The sequence below is a fragment of the Excalfactoria chinensis genome, chromosome 2 (genome assembly GCF_039878825.1).
Source record: "Excalfactoria chinensis isolate bCotChi1 chromosome 2, bCotChi1.hap2, whole genome shotgun sequence".
NCBI lineage: Eukaryota > Metazoa > Chordata > Aves > Galliformes > Phasianidae > Excalfactoria > Excalfactoria chinensis.
The window spans coordinates 41315187-41335724 of NC_092826.1; the positions used below are offsets into that span (position 1 = coordinate 41315187).

The window sequence follows — 20538 nt, forward strand, 5'->3', positions numbered from 1 at the left end:
TTTTATGAGATTCTGAAGGTCTTGCAAATGAGAGTCAAAATTTTACAGAAATATTTACGATAGAACCTGCTTTGTATACTGAGATATTCTTAAGCCCATTTTCCACAGTATAAAACTAAATAGGAGAATATAAAATATAGAATCCATTTCAGAATCGAGAATATATTGAAAAATGTATGAAATTCCCTTTTTCTGGGATCTTGCCAATCTATTTTTCTATTGCATTCTCTAATGACTGTGTTGAAGTGGGTTACTAAGGATCCAGATACTTGAAACTATTACAAGCACCCACTGCTTATCAGCAAGAGGAAGTGTACTTAAGATTGTTTTTTTTTTATTTGGTTTTTTTTTTTTTTTTTTTTTTTTTTTTTTGTAGAGGTGTGTAAGACAGGCTTAATGAAAAATGCACTGAAACATGTGCTGGGAATTTCCTGTGTACTATCATAATTTTGGGATTTTTTTGGTTGTTCATAAGAATGTTTGTACTTTTTTTATCATTGTCTTTTATGAAATATAATGTTCTAAAGATTGTGTTGGTTTGGTTATTCTGATGCTTTCTGGAGAGGTATCTCTTGTTTTGGTTATAAAACGCTGTTTTTTTTAATACATAATTTCTTGAAATAACAGGAAGAGGAAGGGGAAATTGGGCAGCAAACAAATCAGGCTAGGCTGCGGTGGGATGACTTCTGTTAATTCTCCTAATAGCTCTTCTCTGCTCTTGTTTAAGAGTAATTTTCCTCATAAACGAATTACGAAAATGTGAAAAACATGAATGAACCCTACCTCTTGGCGTTAGGCAGGAAGCTGATTTTCTTAGGAACAAACAGTTGTCCTTTGTACCTTTCTGTTTTATCTTAAAGTTATTATTAGAGAAGTGTCTGAATGCTAAAGGTATGTGAGTAGTTTTTTTGGGAGTACTTAAACTGAAGGCAAAGGTATTTGCAGAACTATGCATCTTCTGACAAAAATATCTTCAGTTATGTTTGATGGTTTTAATTTTCTGCAGTAGTGGATAGGGATTCTCCTTGAGAGTGTTACCAGCTGAATTAAGGAGTCGGAAAGGCTTTTTGAGTTTGTAGAATCCTTATATTCTCTTATTTACCCTTTTTGTCAATCGAAAGCTACTTTTACTGTGCGTGTGGCCCCATGTGATTTCATCCACTGAGGGCTTTAATAATAAGGCATAGGTGATGGCAAGTGTTTACTTTTGCTGTGTGCTCACTTACCATGAGATACCTTTCGGGTTCACTTTGTTCAATTTCTTTCTGAGGAACGTCACTTATTGGCTTCATGGAAGATTTTGGTCAGTACCTTTTTTTTATAAACACAGTGTGTTTCTCTGAATGCTTTTATTCCCAAGAGTGACTGAAAACAAAGTCAGTACATCTTCCAAAAGTTAACAAAAGGGATAAACAACTTGACAGTAACTGTTAGTGATTTACTCTGGGAACAGCTATGCAAATTCTAAATCTGTTACCACAGAAGAAGCTATTAGTAGAGTTTATGGAAACTTCAGTTTACACATCTAAATCTTTATGCTTAATGTCAAGTTTCTATTCGTTCGGGTTACTGACTACTGCCGCAGTTGAGTAAGAATAGGGACTGATGATATTAGTGAAGGTGTAATGTTGGAATCCTTCTTCGTTAGCCATGAACTCCACCTAGAAAAAGAAGCAATAAATACAGGACAAATGAGAAGTGATCTCTAGATACAAGCCTACATATAGGTGAAGCTATTGTGATTATCTGTTTAGTCTGAGCTCCCGCAAAACTTTGGACATATCTTCATAGAGTCACAGTATGACCTGGATTGGAAGGGACCACAAGGATCATGAAGCTCAAACCCCCCTGCCTGTCAGGGCCGCCAAACTTCCACGTTTACTAGATCAGGTCTTCTCTTGTTGTAAAGTGCTCAGTGTTCTTCAGGTGCTCGTCATGCATTTCCACTGGTGGAGAAACTTTTGTTAAAAGCATAGATGTAATTTAAAGAACATTATTTGTAATTATCAAACATTTATTATCCAAATTGAGTTTTCATTGTTGATGCTGATAGATGACAAGGTTTATTCATTTTTAAGAGCTACATTGACTACTTTTATTCTTTTTTTGTTGTTATTGTTGTTGTTGTTCTTTTGTTTTTGTTTTCTTTTAAATTACTCTTTCAAGTATCTGTGCAGTTTTATTGCTCTTATCAAGTCCGAAATATTGAGAACAAAATTGAAGGTTGTTACCAGTAAATATATTCAGTCCAAAATACGAAGCAACACATTTCTTTAATCTTACTTGAGTTTCTAGTAGGTGCAGGACTGCATTAGTCCTTTGGCCATGACTAATGACCTCACATAGGAGAGTTACTTACAACAGCCCTTCACTCATCTCCTCCACCAGTTCATCTCCTGTTCTTTGATTCCTCCATCTAAACTATTTGATTATTTGGTGCTGAGTGAAGATAGGAGTTAGAGAATGTAAACATTTAAAACAGTTCATTAGCACTGTGATGTTTGTACTCCTTTCAGTGTCATTTGGGAAAAAAAAAAAAAAAAGAAAAAGAAAAAAGGAAAAAAAGCTTATATAAATGGAAAGAGCTGGTAGTAAAAAATCATATATACTATTTGAAAATAAACTGAAAAAAAATGTGATCCCTAAAAAGGTTTATTCTTAAGAAAGGAAGTGAGAACTCTATTAAGTTTCTGTCTGTGTTCCAGACTGAAAATTAACATTATCTTGATGTATAATCAATTCACTTGCATGTTATAAGTCTTGTATCTATTTTATTTCTGTTATCTCAGACAGAGAGATTGCTAATGCTGGGCATTCATTGTTGTCTAGAATAAGAATGTTATCTCTTACCCATTATAGGGAAGCCAAAACAAAGCTGGATCCTGGGTGGTTGCTACTTTTTCTCCAAAGTGATGTGGAGTAGATGTTTGAGCAGCAATTGCAAACCATACAGCTATTGGCGCTTACTGATCTGTCACAGTCCAGCAAACAACTAATACAGATTTGCTGTTGTTACTGCCATTTTTGCAACACGTGAAGGAGCTGATATTATAGAGGGGAAGAGGACAGTCCCCAAGGAATCCCAGGCACTGGAGCTAGTTGATACCTGGTCTGGACCATCATTACCTACCCAGTTTATCTGTTCCTTGCAGCATTCAATTGTAAACTGGGAATCCAAGCATCCAGAAAGCATTTCACACTTTATTTAGAAATATAAACTGCATATGTACTTGTACAAACATTGGATCTAAAATGCAGAAAAATCCTTTTCCCAGTAGACTTAGTCTACCACTTCTCTCAGGTATCTAGTCTCAGAAAGAGACTAGGCTTCAGCAGAAGCAGAATTGAAAACCTCTTTGTAAGTAATACATCTAAGAGCTCAGTGAGAGTAATGTGGAGGCTGGTAACCATGTTTTGTCATGAGCGTGTTGTCAGGATGTTTGGAGACTGCAAATTTCAAGTGTTAATGCTAAAACTTTATGGCAAAAAGTTCAACATGTGTCATAATTAATCGAATCCTAGATATTACATATCTTTATTCTTTGCAACTGGTATACAGGATAAAATAAATACTTACAACAGCACGTTGATTTAAGTGTTGGACATTCAGATCTTTCCAGTAATTGGCTATATCAAGCTCAATCTTATACATTGCTGTTATAAATTTGTTTGGAGTTATTAGATCTTGAATCTCTCCATTTTCATTGGATCTTCTGTGTGATGGAAGAAGAATGCACTTTTAGATTTTGATTAAAATCCCAATAAAAATTCAGCTTTTTAGCAATTGAACTTAAGTGATGTTGTGTAGCTTAAGTAGTGTCATGAATACCTGTCACTACTCTTCATGGTTTAGGGATGAGTTGGTCATAGGCTCTTGGCAGTGTCTTGGTGTTAATTAAATAAACTCACTTACAGTGATAGCTTCAGTGCTGTAAGCAATGCAAAAGCTCTGTGATGCACTTAACTGTGTGAGTAGGGTCAACTCTTGATTTTTTCATAGTTGTTTCTCTTATTTAAATATGTTGAGTTGCTTTATCAATATTAATTAGTCAGCAATTTTAAACTTGGAATCTATATTGGAAGTGATTGTAGGTCAGCCAAGAGTGTAGTCTTACAGGATTCTTTGTTGTCTTTGGTGATTAACTGTTTTTATCTCCTCACACTATAGATGTTATTTGAATTAAAGGTGCTATTGCTGCTACTCACCGATATAGGGCTGGCTTGAAACTGTACACCTTGGAACACCAGCCAAACTGGGATGTCAGAAACAATATTGAAAGCTGTCTCTCAAACATACCTCTGGGTTGAAATCTGATTACGATGAAATAAGCTCTATGAAATTAGGTTTCTCATTGAGTAGGTTATTTGCAGCTAAGTTCTGTTATGTGCCTGCTTTGAGTAGTCACAAATCACAACATCATGTTCCAGCTGCCAAATCTTTTATTCAGCTTGAATGCAGAAAAAAGTAAAGAATGGAATGTTACTTGTGCCACTGTCCACCATTATTTAGAGTTTGTACTTCAGTGTAGCTTATAGCTATGAGGTCATTTGCTTCTTGAGAGATGCTCTTTAATCAGTTGATGGATATTATTTTTAATCTACTCAAATATGTTTTTCCGTTCTCATATCTTGATTACATTTAGATAAGTGTTTAATAAGCTTTCACAGGTAAAACCCAATGTGTATTTAATTGAGAATAGTAATTTTTGAGTCCCATCCTAACATTCCATTTCTTATAAATGAACAGGACTGGAGAAATTGGCTTAGTATTATTGCAGCTTTCCATACACTTTTGTTTCAACATGAAATATGCTTTAAGGCTCTGATTAACATCCAGCTGTCCAGCTCTGTATCTTTAAATTAAGCCTCTGAGCTCAGACTTGGAAGTACCTAAGATGAACATCTTCTTAATGGAAAACTGCATACATTTCCAGTGGCAGGATATGTTTGAATCTACGTTATTAGTGGAAGGTAAATTATTTAACAAAGACAACATGAATAGATGGGGTTCCTTTTTTCCCCCTACTGTTGCAAACGTGTGACTTTCACTGTCGCTATGTTTACTAAGGGCACACATGAGAGCCCTGTTGCTTCTTCCAGCTCACTGCTCTATTACACCAAAGAGTATTTGACAGAGTACTGGGTGGGACTCTGCAAATATCTTGGATTTTCTCATGTTGGCTGATTACATTTCCTCAAAATCTATCAAAGACTATCAATTATTATGTGGTATACATTTAAAACCATTGCTGTGATTTCTTTTTAAAGCTGTACTGTTGTAGCAAATGGAAGCCCATTTGAAAAGAAGAAAAATAACCAATAAAAGTAGAATTTTCAATCAGAGTCTTAGTTTCAGACAGAAAGAGTCTACTTGACTCCTCTGGTAATAATGCAGTGCTTCATTGCTGGGTATTAAAAAGACAGATGATGCTTTATAATAAAATTACATTATAATACTATTTTGGTAGTTGAAACTGTAGTACTGTTAAAAGACAACCTGCAGCAAATAAAATGTAATTCATTCAATAGTGTGTCTTCTCTCTGATTAAAAATAAATACAATTCAAATAAATAAGATGTTGTTTGTTAGAAACTCTTGGCTTTCCCATTGCCCTCCCCTCCTCTCACTTCATATTTTGGTAGGACTTACTTTGAATTTAACAGTCACCAAGATCCATCTGCAGCTCCTTTATATAACCGAGCAGTAACATTTGGAGCAGGACTTCCTTGGACTGAATCCAGAATTTTTACAACGAGAGGATGCTTGGGATCAGAAGAGCCCTTCAGGTAGGGAGAGAGAATTGTTTATGTTGTAAGAAAGGTAAGTGGTGGGGTATCATAAAGCAGTAAGGAGTCTTACTCTTTAGCTTTACCGAATATACTGTCTTCTCAACAAAATAACTGTGTACTCAGAAACACAGCCTGAAGGCTTCTGGAGGCTGGAGACAGTGGGACCAAGGAGGAGGATATCAGCAGCAGTAGGGAGTCAACGAGTCATGTGCAATACAGAGACACTGTGGCTGTGTGTGAAAATGCCTTTTTGGTTTCCCCTGGGCATGGCTCACATACACATCATTCCCAGCATAATTTTTAACCCAATTGTGACCCAAACAGAAAATAATTAAATCATCAAAAGTAGCAGGGATGTTTAAGAATTGGTTAACTTTTTCTTTATGTTTTGGAGTGGTGATTTGAGCAAAACTTTCTGAATTTGATGACTTCTGATCTAGTCATCTTACTGAAGGATTATCTTAATTCAGCTGTGAACTTGGTAACTACCACATACTGACTCTTCCCTCGTGCCTTTTCGGATCAGGTTTTTCATCCCCAGGCAGTTAGGCGCTGGTAGAATAGAGACTTTTCTTCAACCATCGGGTGGTGATCACATATTTCTATTTAATCATTAGAAGAGTAATCATGATGTAGATGGTAAATCTTGAGCCCCCTACATTCCCTCTTTCATTCTGTGATGTACTGAATTTCGTATTGTTCAGGAGCCCCACTCTACGTCACACCTGTATCAGAATGTATCTATACTACCAACCGTATGAAAGAGTGAGTTGATTTGCATCAATGAGTGTTGAGATTCCTTCTTTCCTTCATGGCAGCAGTATGGGAAAGAACAAGAGAATACATTACTCCAGTACGGATTCTCCTCAGCTAATGCAGCTAATACTAATGAGGGGAGGAACATTAGGACTGGAAGAACTTGCCAGAACTGCTTTGAAATCTCTCATGGCCTTGTTCATTGTGTTATAAGTGCTACAGTTCCTTTTTGAGAAGCCCAAGGCCTTTGCGTAGTGACTATGGTATTTTTTTCCCTTTCTTTTCTGATGTGTTTTTTCATGTAGTTGCTGAGTCTGATAGCAAGAGCCACTTCTCTAATCAGAAAGCTCCCTGTTGAGGAGAAGAAGAACCAGAAAAAGTGCAGTAAGAGAGAACTACAGTCAGTAATACCACAAAATTGAAATAGTTGCAGTAAAATGGATTATCGTATTTTTCACTAATTGTAGTATTTAAGAGAAAGGAGGACAGAAAAAAAACAAAAAACAAAAAACAAAATAAAAGGCTGTGACTACATCAGTATGAAGGACTTCAGCTAGAATCTTTGTACTCTTACCAGTGATTCGGCTCCGGAGAAAGATACCAGGCCAGCTAAGAAAACAAGAAATAGAGGGTGCAAAGCCATTGCGGCTATCACTTGGAATTCTCAGTTGCAGCAAGTAGAAACTGTTGAGATCTGTGATTTTTATATCAAGGCCTCTAAACAAAGACTGTTTATTAATTAAAAAAAAAAAAAAAAAAAAAAAGAAAAAAGAAAAGCATCTGACTTTGAACATGCTGATTCTTACTATTGACTTAGTAAATAATGAGAAAATAAGTAACCCATACAAACATGAACCTTGTTTGTGAAAATACATCTATTCTGTTGATGCCTGTGGGAATAGTGGATGTTGCTTAGCTTAACTGCAGCAATCTGTTTTCTTGGAAGCCATGTCTGTTCTGTTTTATTTCTCTTGTCATTGAAGGGTAGTTACAATAGTTCTGTTGAAGTTTCATGAAGATAAGAATAATAGAAATATTAATTCAGAATTTCCATATCATTGGGAATTCCTCTATGCTTATAGTGTTGCATAATCAACTTATCCATGCTCAGCTATTGAGCAGTTTCTCTGTGTGGTAAATCTATAACATGCAACCTACTAGTTTTCTTATGTATACCCATGGAGAAAAAATACTTTGTTGGGTTTCTAGCATGATAATTAGATACTTGCACATTTCTGGAGCACAGTTAAACAGCATTTTAAGTTCTGTTACTTTATTTTTAATTTTCTCCAGGAGAAAATTAGGAAAGCCAAGGCACAGCTAGGACTGAGCTTGGCTGCTAATGTTAGGGAGAATAGTAAATATTTTTATAAACATATCAGCATCAGATGGAAGGCTAGGGAAAATCTCCATCCTTTGTTGGATTCTGAGGGCAACTTGGTCACTGAGGATTGGGATAAGGCTGAGGTACTTAATACCTTCTTTGCCTCGGTCTTCCATAGTAATGCTTGTAACTCCCTGGGAACACAGCCCCCTGCACTGGTAAATGGGAAAGGGGAACAAAACAAGCCCTGCGTGATCTGCGACGAGATGGTTCTGGACCTACTTCAAAAGCTGGATATTTTTAAGTCCATGGGGACGGATGGTTTGCACCCTAGAGTGCTGAGGGAGTTGGCAGATGTGGTTGCCAAACCACTGTCCATAATTTTTCATCAGTCTTGGCTGACTGGGGATGTCCCGGTGGATTGGAGGTTGGTGAATGTGATGTCCATCTTCAAAAAGGGCTGGAAAGATGATCCTGGCAGCTACAGGCCCATCAGTCTCACCTCGGTGCCCAGGAAGGTTATGGAAAGAATAATTTCAGGTATCATCATGGATTAACTGAAGTTCAGCTAAGGGATTCACCCTCTTCCAGTACCTGAAAGGTTCTTACATTGAGAGTGGGGCAGGTCTCTTCTCACTAGTGACAAGTGACAGGACAAGGGGAAATGGCCTCAAGTTGCGTCAGGGCAAGTTTAGGTTGGATATTAGGAAGAACTTCTTTACAGAAAGGGTAGTTAGGTACTGGAATAGGCTCCCCAGGGAGGCGGTTGAATCGCCATCCCTGTATGTGTTTAAGAGCCGTTTGGATTTGGTACTCAGGGATATGATTTAGCAGAGGGTTTTTAGAGATAGGGTACTGGTTAGGCTGCAGTTGGACTTGGTGATCTTCAAGGTCTTTACCAACCCAGGTAATTCTATGATTCTATGATTTAGTTGTTCCCTACGTTCCATACAACTTAAGAACTTCACCTGTATAGCTGCAGGTTAGCCCCCATCAGGAGTCTCCTTTTCATTTTAGGTAAATATTATTTCCAGAAATGAGATTGTTTTTTACACCTGTGGATGCTTACATGCCCAGTAGTGACTTTTTTTTTTTTTTTTTTTTTTTAATGACTATGATATGAATATATTTACATTTTGTTCAGAAGACTGGTCACAGTCCGTTGCAAATCAAGCCTGCATGATCTGCAGAATTCCATGAAATTGAATGCTTTAAGATGGGTGCTGTTTTGACACTGTTTGCACTGTCTGCTAGAATTGTGTAACTGTGGTAGAGTCCAGAAATCAGGGAGAAAAGTAATCAAATAGCAAAATGTTAAAGGCTTTTGTAACCTTGTGAATTCTCTTGGTATAGAGCCATCCCAGCAGGCTCCTATGTAGAGACTGGCTCCAAGGTCAGTAGCAGATTAGTGCTGATAGCTTCTGAATGGCTGAGTTCAGTAATGTTCTATGTTATTTCTGTAATCCCATGTCTCGCTCCAATTTAGAGGGAGACAAGGTTCTTCTGATATTTTATGCCTGGCGTGAGATTAATAAGAAAAACATTCAAATGTTGATCCGACCCGTTTATTAGAAATAATAGACAGCTGAGGGGATGGGGAAGGGGGAGCAGCGAATATCAAAATTAGGGTGATGGGGAAGGGAAAGTGAGCAATAGAAAAGGTAGAAAAAGGGCAAGAATTGTGTAAAAGCGGGGAAAGTCACCTCCTGGATGCAGCAGCGTCCCGTTGCATGTTGCTTGTTGGTCTGGGGCAAAAATAGGTGTAGGGGAGAGCAGCAGCAGAGTGGCAGGCCACAAGCAGCAGATCGGTGCAGTGCAGAGCAGGCAGTAGAAAGAGCAGCGAGGTCTCAGGGAACAGTGTGGTCTCACGAAGCAAAGTCTTGAGCAGCAAGGTCTCACAGAGCAGAGTCTCGAGCAGCAAGCTCAGGAGAGTCAGTTGGCAGCAGTAGGACAATGATGGAGGAATCTGAGGCCAGATACGTAGAAGTTCTTCATGCAAGCATCTTCTTCAGCATGCAGGCATTCACGTTGTGAGGCATCTGATGTCAGAAAACCTCCTTGTTCACAAAGTGAGGAATCTGATGTCAGAAAACCTAAATTCAAGGTTTGTCCATGCTCTTTTTATCCTACTTCTCCCCAGCCTATGTGACATTCCAGGGAGGCTTGGGTCAGAGTCATGTGAGTACCTCTGAAATGGCCATCTTCCTTGAGATAAGCCCACACAAAAAGACCACTTCATGGCTATTCATCTGCAGCTTATCTCTCTTTCATTGCCCCTGGATCTGTCCATATGTTACCCTCAGACAAAGGATTTCTCATCCCCTGCCCAGGGTTTGCCTGGATTTGTCCATTTCAGCAAACTTTTGAGGCAATGTAAAAAGCATGGCCTCTTACATCCCATTAAACAACAATTCTCCGCTTCTGGATATCGCGAATACAGTCAGCTTTCTTTCTACAGAAATCACTGCTGGAACCTTCAAGCGTTTGGGTACATTCATCAACAACATTCACAGAATCACAGAATCACAGAATTTTTCAGGTTGGAAAAGACCTAGAAGATCATCCAGTCCAACCATTACCAATACTTCCCAGCTAAACCAACATTATTTGTATCACAGTCACTCCTCAGTTTACCTTGTCCTTCTTCTAAAAAATTTGTGAATAGTATTAAGGTAATGCTTCCATTTTAGATTTTCTTTTAATTTTTTTTTTATTTATTTTTTATTTTTTATGGGCAAAAATTTGACTTACTAGAGGTAGCCAACTGTATTAAAGAGCAGAGCTGTTTACAACAATGGTAGCTGAAATTACTTCAGAACTTCCTAGCTTTGGTGAGCAGCAATCCTTCCTCGTCAAATAAGCAAAGTTTGCCTTGAAATTGTAAGTAAAGCTACATAGATTTTAGCTCGGTTCCCTACATTTTTATATCCTAGGAGTCTGTCTATATAGTTTGTGTTGCTGCTAGGTATTCAGAATTTCTCCTGTTTACCATATGACCTAGTTGACAGTGGGGCCCTATCCTTTGTGTGTAAACCAAATAACACAAACGAGTTTCATGTTTTGAGTATGTTTGCCTGATTTTTTATTTTATTATTATTATTTTTTTAATGTAGCAGAGCTGTCGTATTTTGAACCAATGCATTTGCTGAGATTATTTATTTTTAAGATGACAGAAGTTAACAGAACCAAGTCAAGTGTTAATTTACTTCCCTGTGCTAAACACTGTTTCCAGATCTCCTTTGCACTTGAACACAAATTGTAACATTTTAGGACATAATAAAACTTCATCAATAGAACCTGTTTTAAGGAAGTTATATTTTATTGACTTGTCTGAATTTTTGCCAGGTTACAAAATGAAAAAAAAAAAAAAGAAAAAAAAAAAGAAAAAAGAAAATCAAATAAACAGCAAAACTAATGTAGCAAAAGGATATGTGTGAGCAATAGGAAAAACCTTCCTCCTAAAAACCTATAATAGTCCTAGCATAGGAGGGTGTATATCTATTGACAGTACATTTTTACTCCTGGGGATCACTGACAACTGCAGTTGTTGAGTAAGAGTAAGGGCTGAGGAGAGCAGCGATGGTATAATGGCGGTGGCCAGAATCATTAGCAGTGAACACCACCTGGAAAAGAGAAAACTTGTAACCACAAATGAATGACATGTATTCAAATCTACCTTAACATTTAATATTAGGAAGCACACTCGAGTTGCTACAAACTGCTTTGCCAGTTCTGTTCAGCACTTTCACCCTCACAAATGCTCACTGCTACTCTGTAACACTGTAGACTAAGAAATTACTGGGACTTGGACTCAGGTCCTTGAAGGGCTTCACGTGCAGTGAATCTCAGTAGAGACACCTAGCACCTGAATCAGGCATGCACATTTCTAGTTTCTGATGTGGAGTAGGAGGATGAGAGGGTGGTAACTCAACCAACCAATAAGAAAAGCAGAGGTGAAATACTCTAACTTAAATACAATATCTGCATTAAAACAAGGTAGGCAATGGTGATGGATCAGTTTTTAATGCAAGAACTGAGCTGCTAGACTTGCAAGAGCAGAAAGACCCTTGTCTGAAAAGAATTCATATTTGCTGCTCTCCCAATTACTTCCTGGAAGTTGGAATACCCAGCTCCCAGGAAAATAGTGCCATCAGCTGGATTCAGCTCCCACTGTCTTTGGTTTTCTTTATCATAATACTTGAACTACCCCCAGATCCATGGTGCACTTATTACATATGAGGACTAGGGAGCTCCTTCCTACAGCCACCCCGCCAGACTCTAAACTGATGGAATGTGAGGACTGTGGGCTACAGTCGCCCTTTACTCATTTGTTAAACTTTGTCCACTTCCCAGGACAGTGGAATGACTTGCAGAACCATAGGACTGGAGAATCCAAGATCATCTAATCCAACCATCCACTTTCCACTAATATTTCCCTGCTAAACCATGTTTCTTATTACAGCATCTAAACATTTCTTGAACACCTCCAGGGACTGTGACTCAGCCAGTCCATTCCAGTGCCTTCAGAGGTGAAGGTCTTAGGCCCCATCTGTATCTTCAGACATCCAAATGATTCAGGAATATTTTTAGGATTGTTTGTTTGACATAAATCACTCTTTTTGCTCCTTGGGCTTCTATAGGTCTGGACCTCGGTCATTTGTTTTAGCCTTCATGTCACAGTAAGCCGCTAAAATGTTATTGAATTTGGATAACCGTGAAGCTTTCCCTGTCCCATTATGGTGGTTTTTTTCCATCTTTCAACATCTCTGTTTTTTCTGTTGCATACTTCAGGACTGAGCACTTTAAACACAAGCCCAAAAGAACAGCCTTTTCTAGTAATTAGCAATCCTACTAGAATTCAGGTGGGTGGTATGATGGAAATCCCCTGATTAAAAAAGCTCAGTTACTATAATACTAGTCCTTCAAAGTCCCCATATTCCTTCTTCAATGATAAAAGCAGGCAGCTTTCCCCCCCCCCCCCCCCCCCCCCCCATTTTTATATTTTTATTTTTTATTTTTGGATGGAAATAGCTCTACTTTGAATGAGCTGTGTGAGTTCATGCTTAAAGTGAATTTGGATACTTCCCCTAGCAAATCTGGCTGTATACAGCCATATTTACACAACGTAATGTCTAGATACAGCTATCCCACTACACAAAGTTGGTTGTGCATGAGGAGGTGAACAATACCAAAGACTGCTCACTGAAGCTCAGCCAGAAGCACTATGAATACGTAACTACAAATTAAGAATTATAAGACTTAAAGCAATAATGATATCTATAGAACTTTAGTCTGTAATTATAACTAGTTGCGATCTGTCATAATCCCTGTGTGCAGATGTGTTCTAGTGAACATATTATTGTTTCATCAGAACACTTTCTCCCTCAAGATCCAGAACATGGCAGAAGGGAAGACAGAAGTGTTTTCTCTTCCTGATGGTGGTGGGAATTGAAAAGAGGGAGAAGTTGATTTTCCAGATGTGTGAGAAGAGTATGTTTATTAGGTAGCAGTGTGGCTTCTTGAAATGACAACAACTGAATGAGAATTTAGTTCTTGCTGGTCTAATGGAATGGAATTCCCTTCTTGCACATAGTTTATGGCTTATCAAAAGGAGAAGATGTCCACACAAGGAATTCCTTAGCACTGGGAGAGTTTTTGAAGAGTTTATTGTCATGTTCTCTCTGTTAAAGGTCAGCACTGATACGTTTTTAAAGTGCAGCTGCAGATTTTGTGAATTTGGAATGCAAAAAAAGCTTGTGAAAATGGAAAGAGCTGGTAGTAAAAAATCATATATACTATTTGAAAATGAACTGAAAAAAAATGTGATCCCTACAAAGGTTTATTCTTAAGAAAGGAAGTGAGAACTCTATTAAGTTTCTGTCTGTGTTCCAGACTGAAAATTAACATTATCTTGATGTATAATCAATTCACTTGCATGTTATAAGTCTTGTATCTATTTTATTTCTGTTATCTCAGACAGAGAGATTGCTAATGCTGGGCATTCATTGTTGTCTAGAATAAGAATGTTATCTCTTACCAATTTAAGGGAAGCCAAAACAAAGCTGGATCCTGGGTGGTTGCTACTTTTTCTCCAAAGTGATGTGGAGTAGATGTTTGAGCAGCAATTGCAAACCATACAGCTATTGGCGCTTACTGATCTGTCACAGTCCAGCAAACAACTAATACAGATTTGCTGTTGTTACTGCCATTTTTGCAACACGTGAAGGAGCTGATATTATAGAGGGGAAGAGGACAGTCTCCAAGGAGTCCCAGGTACTGGAGCTAGTTGATACCTGGTCTGGACCACTATTGCCTACCCAGTTTATCTGTTCCTTGCAGCATTCAGTTGTAAACTGGGAATCCAAGCATCCAGAAAACATTTCACACTTTATTTAGAAATATAAACTGCATATGCACTTGTACAAACATTGGATCTAAAATGCAGAAAAATCCTTTTCCCAGTAGACTTAGTCTACCTCTTCTCTCAGGTATCTAGTCTCAGAAAGAGACTAGGCTTCAGCAGAAGCAGAATTGAAAACCTCTTTGTAAGTAATGCGTCTAAGAGCTCAGTGAGAGAAATGGGGAGGCTGGTAACCAAGTTTTGTCATGAGCATGTTGTCAGGATGTTTGGAGACTGCAAATTTCAAGTGTTAATGCTAAAACTTTATGGCAAAAAGTTCAACATGTGTCATAATTAATCGAATCCTAGATATTACATATCTTTATTCTTTGCAACTGGTATACAGAATAAAATAAATACTTACATCAGCATGTTGATGGAAGGGATTCAAGCCCAGTTTCCTCCAGTAAGAGGCTGTGTCAAGCTCAATCTTATATATTCCTGTTACAAACTGTTCTTTAGTTGTTAGATCTCGAATCTCTCCATTTTCATTGGTATTTCTGTGTGATGGCGGAAGAATACACATTTAGATTTCAATCAAAAGCCCAATAAAAATTCAGCTTTTTAGCAATTGAACTTAAGTGATGTTGTGTAGCTTAATTAATGTCATGAATACCTCTTTTGATCTGTAATGACTTACGTCCATATGTATTATGGTTATCTTTCAGATCTTACTCTGACATTTACTGCTTCAACAATCAAAACAGTGGATGGCTGCCTGCCATGTCACTACTCTTCATGGTTTAGGGATGAGCCAAATGTTGGCATAGTTGTTCATAGGCTCTTGGCAGTGTCTTAGAGTTAATTAAATGAACTCTCTAACAGGGAAAGCTTCAGTGCTGTAAGCAATGCAAAAGCTCTGTGATGCACTTAAATGTGTGAGTAGGGTCAACTCTTGATTTTTTCATAGTTGTTTCTCTTATTTAAATATGTTGAGTTGCTTTATCAATGTTAATTAGTCAGTAATTTTAAACTTGGAATCTATATTGGAAGTGATTGTAGGTCAGCCAAGATTGTAGTCCTAGAGGATTCTTTGTTGTCTTTGGTGATTAGTCATTTTTCCCTCCTCATACAACAGATGTTATTTGAATTAAAGGTGCTATTGCTGCTATCCACCGATATAGGGCTGGCTTGAAACTGTACACCTTGGAACACCCGCCAAACTGGGATGTCAGGAACAATATTGAAAGCTGTCTCTCAAACATACCTCTGGGTTGAAATCTGATTACAATGAAATAAGCTCTATGAAATTAGGTTTCTCACTGAGTAGGTTATTTGCAGCTAAGTTCTGTTATGTGCCTGCTTTGAGTAGTCACAAATCACAACATCATGTTCCAGCTGCCAAATCTTTTATTCAGCTTGAACGCAGAAAAAAGAATGGAATGGAATGTTACTTGTGCCACTGTCCACCATTATTTAGAGTCTGTACTTCAGTGTAGCTTATAGCTATGAGGTCATTTGCTTCTTGAGAGATGCTCTTTAATCAGTTGATGGATATTATTTTTAATCTACTCAAATATGTTTTTCCGTTCTCATATCTTGATTACATTTAGATAAGTGTTTAATAAGCTTTCTCAGGTAAAACCCAATGTGTATTTAATTGAGAATAGTAATTTTTGAGTCCCATCCTAACATTCCATTTCTTATAAATGAACAGGACTGGAGAAATGGGCTTAGTATTATTGCAGCTTTCCATACACTTTTGTTTCAACATGAAACATGCTTTAAGGCTCTGATTAACATCCAGCTGTCCAGCTCTGTATCTTTAAATTAAGCCTCTGAGCTCAGACTTGGAAGTACCTAAGATGAACATCTTCTTAATGGAAAACTGCATACATTTCCAGTGACAGCATATGTTTGAATCTACGTTATTAGTGGAAGGTAAATTATTTAACAAAGACAACATGAATAGATGGGGTTCTTTTTTTCCCCCTACTGTTGCAAACATGTGACTTTCACTGTCGCTATGTTTACTAAGGGCACATATAAGAGCCCTGTTGCTTTTTCCAGCTCACTGCTCTATTACACCAAAGAGTCACTTACATACAGGTTCTTGTGGGCTTTCTACAAATGCATCTGTGCCTGGTATACTTCCTGCAGTATGTCAGCTTTTGCAAGTATAAGCCACATGTCACCTTTTTAAGGTAGTATTTGATAGAGTACTGGGTGGGACTCTGCAAATATCTTGGATTTTCTCATGTTGGCTGATTACATTTCCTCAAAATCTATCAAAGACTATCAATTACTATGTGGTATACATTTAAAACCATTGCTGTGTTTTCTTTTTAAAGCTGTACTGTTGTAGCAAATGGAAGCCCATTTGAAAAGAAGAAAAATAACCAATAAAAGTAGAATTTTCAATTAGAGTCTTAGTTTCAGACAGAAAGAGTCTGCTTGACTCCTCTGGTAATAATACAGTGCTTCATTGGTGGGTATTAAAAAGAAAGATGACGCTTTGTAATAAAATTACATTATAATACTATTTTGGTAGTTGAAACTGTAGTACTGTTAAAAGACAACCTGCAGCAAATAAAATGTAATTCATTCAATAGTGTGTCTTCTCTTTGATTAAAAATAAATTCAATTCAAATAAATAAGATGTTGTTTGTTAGAAACTCTTGGCTTTCCCATTGCCCTCCCCTCCTCTCACTTCATATTTTGGTAGGACTTACTTTGAATTTAACAGTTCCCAAGATCCATCTGTAGCTGCTTTATGTAACTTAACTGGAATATTTGGAGCAGGACTTCCTTGGACTGAATCCAGAACTTTTACAACGAGAGGATGCTTGGGATCAGAAGAGCCCTTCAGGTAGGGAGAGAGAATTGTTTATGTTGTAAGAAAGGTAAGTGGTGGGGTATCATAATGCAGTAAGAAGCCTTACTCTTTAACTTTACCGAATATACTGTCTTCTCAACAAAATAACTGTGTACTCAGAAGCACAGCCTGAAGGCTTCTGGAGGCTGGAGACAGTGGGACCAAGGAGGAAGATATCAGCAGCAGTAGGGAGTCAACGAGTCATGTGCAATATAGAGACACTGTGGCTGTGTGTGAAAATGCCTTTTTGGTTTCCCCTGGGCATGGCTCACATACACATCATTCCCAGCATAATTTTTAACCCAATTGTGACCCAAACAGAAAATAATTAAAACATCAAAAGTAGCAGGGATGTTTAAGAATTGGTTAACTTTTTCTTTATGTTTTGGAGTGGTGATTTGAGCAAAACTTTCTGAATTTGGCGGCTTCTGATCTAGTCACCTTATTGAAGAATTATCTTAATTCAGCTGTGAACTTTATAACTACCACATACTGTGTCTTCCCTTGTGCCTTTTCGGATCAGATCCCCAAGCAGTTAGGCGTTGGTAGAAGAGAAACTTTTCTTCAACCATGGGGTGGTGATAGTTTCTCTTCCATCACATTCACAAGAAGGCATGATGATTATAGACTAGAGTTTCACATTCTCAAAAGAAAAGTTGAATCAAGGCTTTATCTTTCCATTACCTAATTCTGTATGTGAAAAGTGTGAAAACAGAGCTATGCAGGAGGTGTCAATCCGAGATCAGATCAAAATAGAGATCACTGATCTCCATTTTATCATTGGAAAAGGTATAATGATGTAGATTGTAAAACTTGAGACCCTTACATCCCCTCTTTCATTCTGTAATGTACTGAATATCCCATGGTTCAGGAGCCCCATTCTACGTCACACCTTTATCAGAATGTATCTATACCATCAACGGTATGAAAGAGAGAGTTGGTTTGCATCAATGAGAGTTGAGACTTCTTCTTTCCTGCATGGTAGCAGTAAGGGAAAGAACAAGAGAATACATTACTCCAGTACGGATTCTCCTCAGCTAATGCAGCTAATACTAATGAGGGAAGGAACATTAGGACTGGAAGAACTTGCCAGAACTGCTTTGAAATCCCTCATGACCTTGTTCATTGTGTTATAAGTGCTACAGTTCCTTTTTGAGAAGCCCAAGTCCTTTGCGTAGTGACTATGGTATTTTTTTCCCTGTCTGTTCTAACGTGTTTTTTTCATGTAGCTGCTGAGTCTGATAGAAAAAGCCACTTCTCTAATCAGAAAGCTCCCTGTTGAGGAGAAGAAGAACCAGAAAAAGTGCAGTAAGAGAGAACTACAGTCAGTAATACCACAAAATTGAAGTAGTTGCAATAAAATGAAATATTGTATTTTTCACTTACTATTTGAAGTATTTAAGAGAGAGGAGGGAAAAAAAAAAAAAAAAAGGCTGTGACTACATCAGTATGAAGGACTTCAACTTCAATCCTTATACACTTACCAGTGGTGCAGCTTCAGAGAAAGATGCCAGGCCAGCTAAGAAAACAAGAAATAGAGGGTGCAAAGCCATTGCGGCTATTAGAAATTCTCAGTGGCAGCAATCAGAAACTGTTGAGATCTGTGATTTTTATATCAAGACCTCTAAACTAAGACTGCTTATCAATTAAAAAAAAAAAAAAAAAAAAAAAAAAAAAGCATCTGACTTTGAACATGCTGATTCTTACTATTGACTTAGTAAATAATGAGAAAATAAGTAACCCATACAAACATGAACTTTGTTTGTGAAAATACATCTATTCTGTTGATGCCTGTGGGAACAGTGGATGTTGCTTAGCTTAACTGCAGCAATCTGTTTTCTTGGAAGCCATGTCTGTTCTGTTTTATTTCTCTTGTCATTGAAGGGTAGTTACAATAGTTCTGTTGAAGTTTCATGAAGATAAGAATAATAGAAATATTAATTCAGAATTTCCATATCATTGGGAATTCCTCTATGCTTATAGTGTTGCATAATCAACTTATCCCTTCTCAGCTATTGAGCAGTTTCTCTGTGTGGTAAATCTATAACATGCAACCTACTAGTTTTCTTACGTATTCCCATGGAGAAAAAATACCGTGTTGGGTTTCTAGCATGATAATTAGATACTTACGTGCCCATTTCTGGAGCATAGCTAAACAGCATTATAAGTTCTGTTACTTTAGTTGTTCCCTATGTTCCATACAACTTAAGAACTTCACCTGTATAGCTGCAGGTCAGCCCCCATCAGGAGTCTCCTTTTCATTTTAGGTAAATATTATTTCCAGAAATGAGGTTGTTTTTACACCTGTGGATGCTTACATGCCCAGTAACAACATTAACTTTTTTTTTTTTTTTTTTTTTAATTGACTATGATATGAATATATTTACATTTTGTTCAGAAGGCTGGTCACAGTCCGTTGCAAATCAAGCCTACGTGATCTGCAGAATTCCATGAAATTGAATGCTTTAAGATGGGTGCTGTTTTGAAACTGTTTGCACTGTCTGCTAGAATTGTGTAACTGTGGTAGAGTCCAGAAATCAGGGAGAAAAGTAATCAAATAGCAAAATGTTAAAGGCTTTTGTAACCTTGTGAATTCTCTCAGTATAGAGTCATCCCAGTAGGCTCCTATGTAGAGATTAGCTCCAAGGTCAGTAGCAGATTAGTGCTGATAGCTTCTGAATGGCTGAGTTCAGTAATGTTCTATGTTATTTCTGTAATCCCATTAAACAACAATTCTCTGCTTCTGGATATCGCGAATACAGTCAGCTTTCTTTCTACAGAAATCACTGCTAAAGCCTTCAAGCATTTGGGTGCATTCATCAACAACATTATTTGAATCACAGTCAATCTGCAGTTTACCTTGTCCTTCTTCTAAAAAATTTTATAATAGTATTAAGGTAATACTTCCATTTTAGGAATTTGATTTTTTTATGGGCAGAAATTTGACTTACTAGAGGTAGCCAACTGTATTAAAGAGCAGAGATGTTTACAACAATGGTAGCTGAAATTACTTCAGAACTTCCTAGCTTTGGTGAGCAGCAATCCTTCCTCATCAAATAAGCAAAGTTTGCCTTGAAATTGTAAGTAAAGCTACACAGATTTTAGCTCAATTCCCTACATTTTTATATCCTAGGAGTCTGTCTATATAGTTTGTGTTGCTGCTAGGTATTCAAAATTTCTCCTATTTACCCTATGACCTAGTTGACTGTGGGGCCATATCCTCTGTGTGTAAACCAAATAACATGAACGAGTTTCATGTTTTGAGTATGTTTGCCTGATTTTTTATTTTATTATTTTTTTTTAATGTAGCAGAGCTGTTGTATTTTGAACCAGTGCATTTGCTGAGATTCATTTATTTATTTTTAAGATGACAGGAGTTAACAGAACCAAGTCAAGTGTTAATTTACTTCCCTGGGCCACACACTGTTTCCAGATGTCCTCTGCACTTGAAAAC

General features: G+C 37.5%; 1 protein-coding gene and 1 pseudogene across 1 annotated transcript; both read right to left on the minus strand.

The window, feature by feature from the left end:
- Window positions 1-388: 388 nt before the first annotated feature.
- LOC140248295 (transthyretin-like) lies at window positions 389-7188 on the minus strand (annotated as a pseudogene).
- A 4108-nt stretch (window positions 7189-11296) lies between these two features.
- On the minus strand, window positions 11297-18637 carry LOC140248461 (transthyretin-like). The gene is made up of 4 exons (XM_072329217.1): window positions 18569-18637; window positions 16942-17072; window positions 14634-14769; window positions 11297-11492 (listed from the first exon to the last, which is right to left on the minus strand). Exons 1-4 carry the CDS (start codon window positions 18635-18637, stop codon window positions 11385-11387), a joined length of 444 nt encoding a protein of 147 aa, XP_072185318.1. The 3' UTR covers window positions 11297-11384.
- Window positions 18638-20538: the final 1901 nt, after the last annotated feature.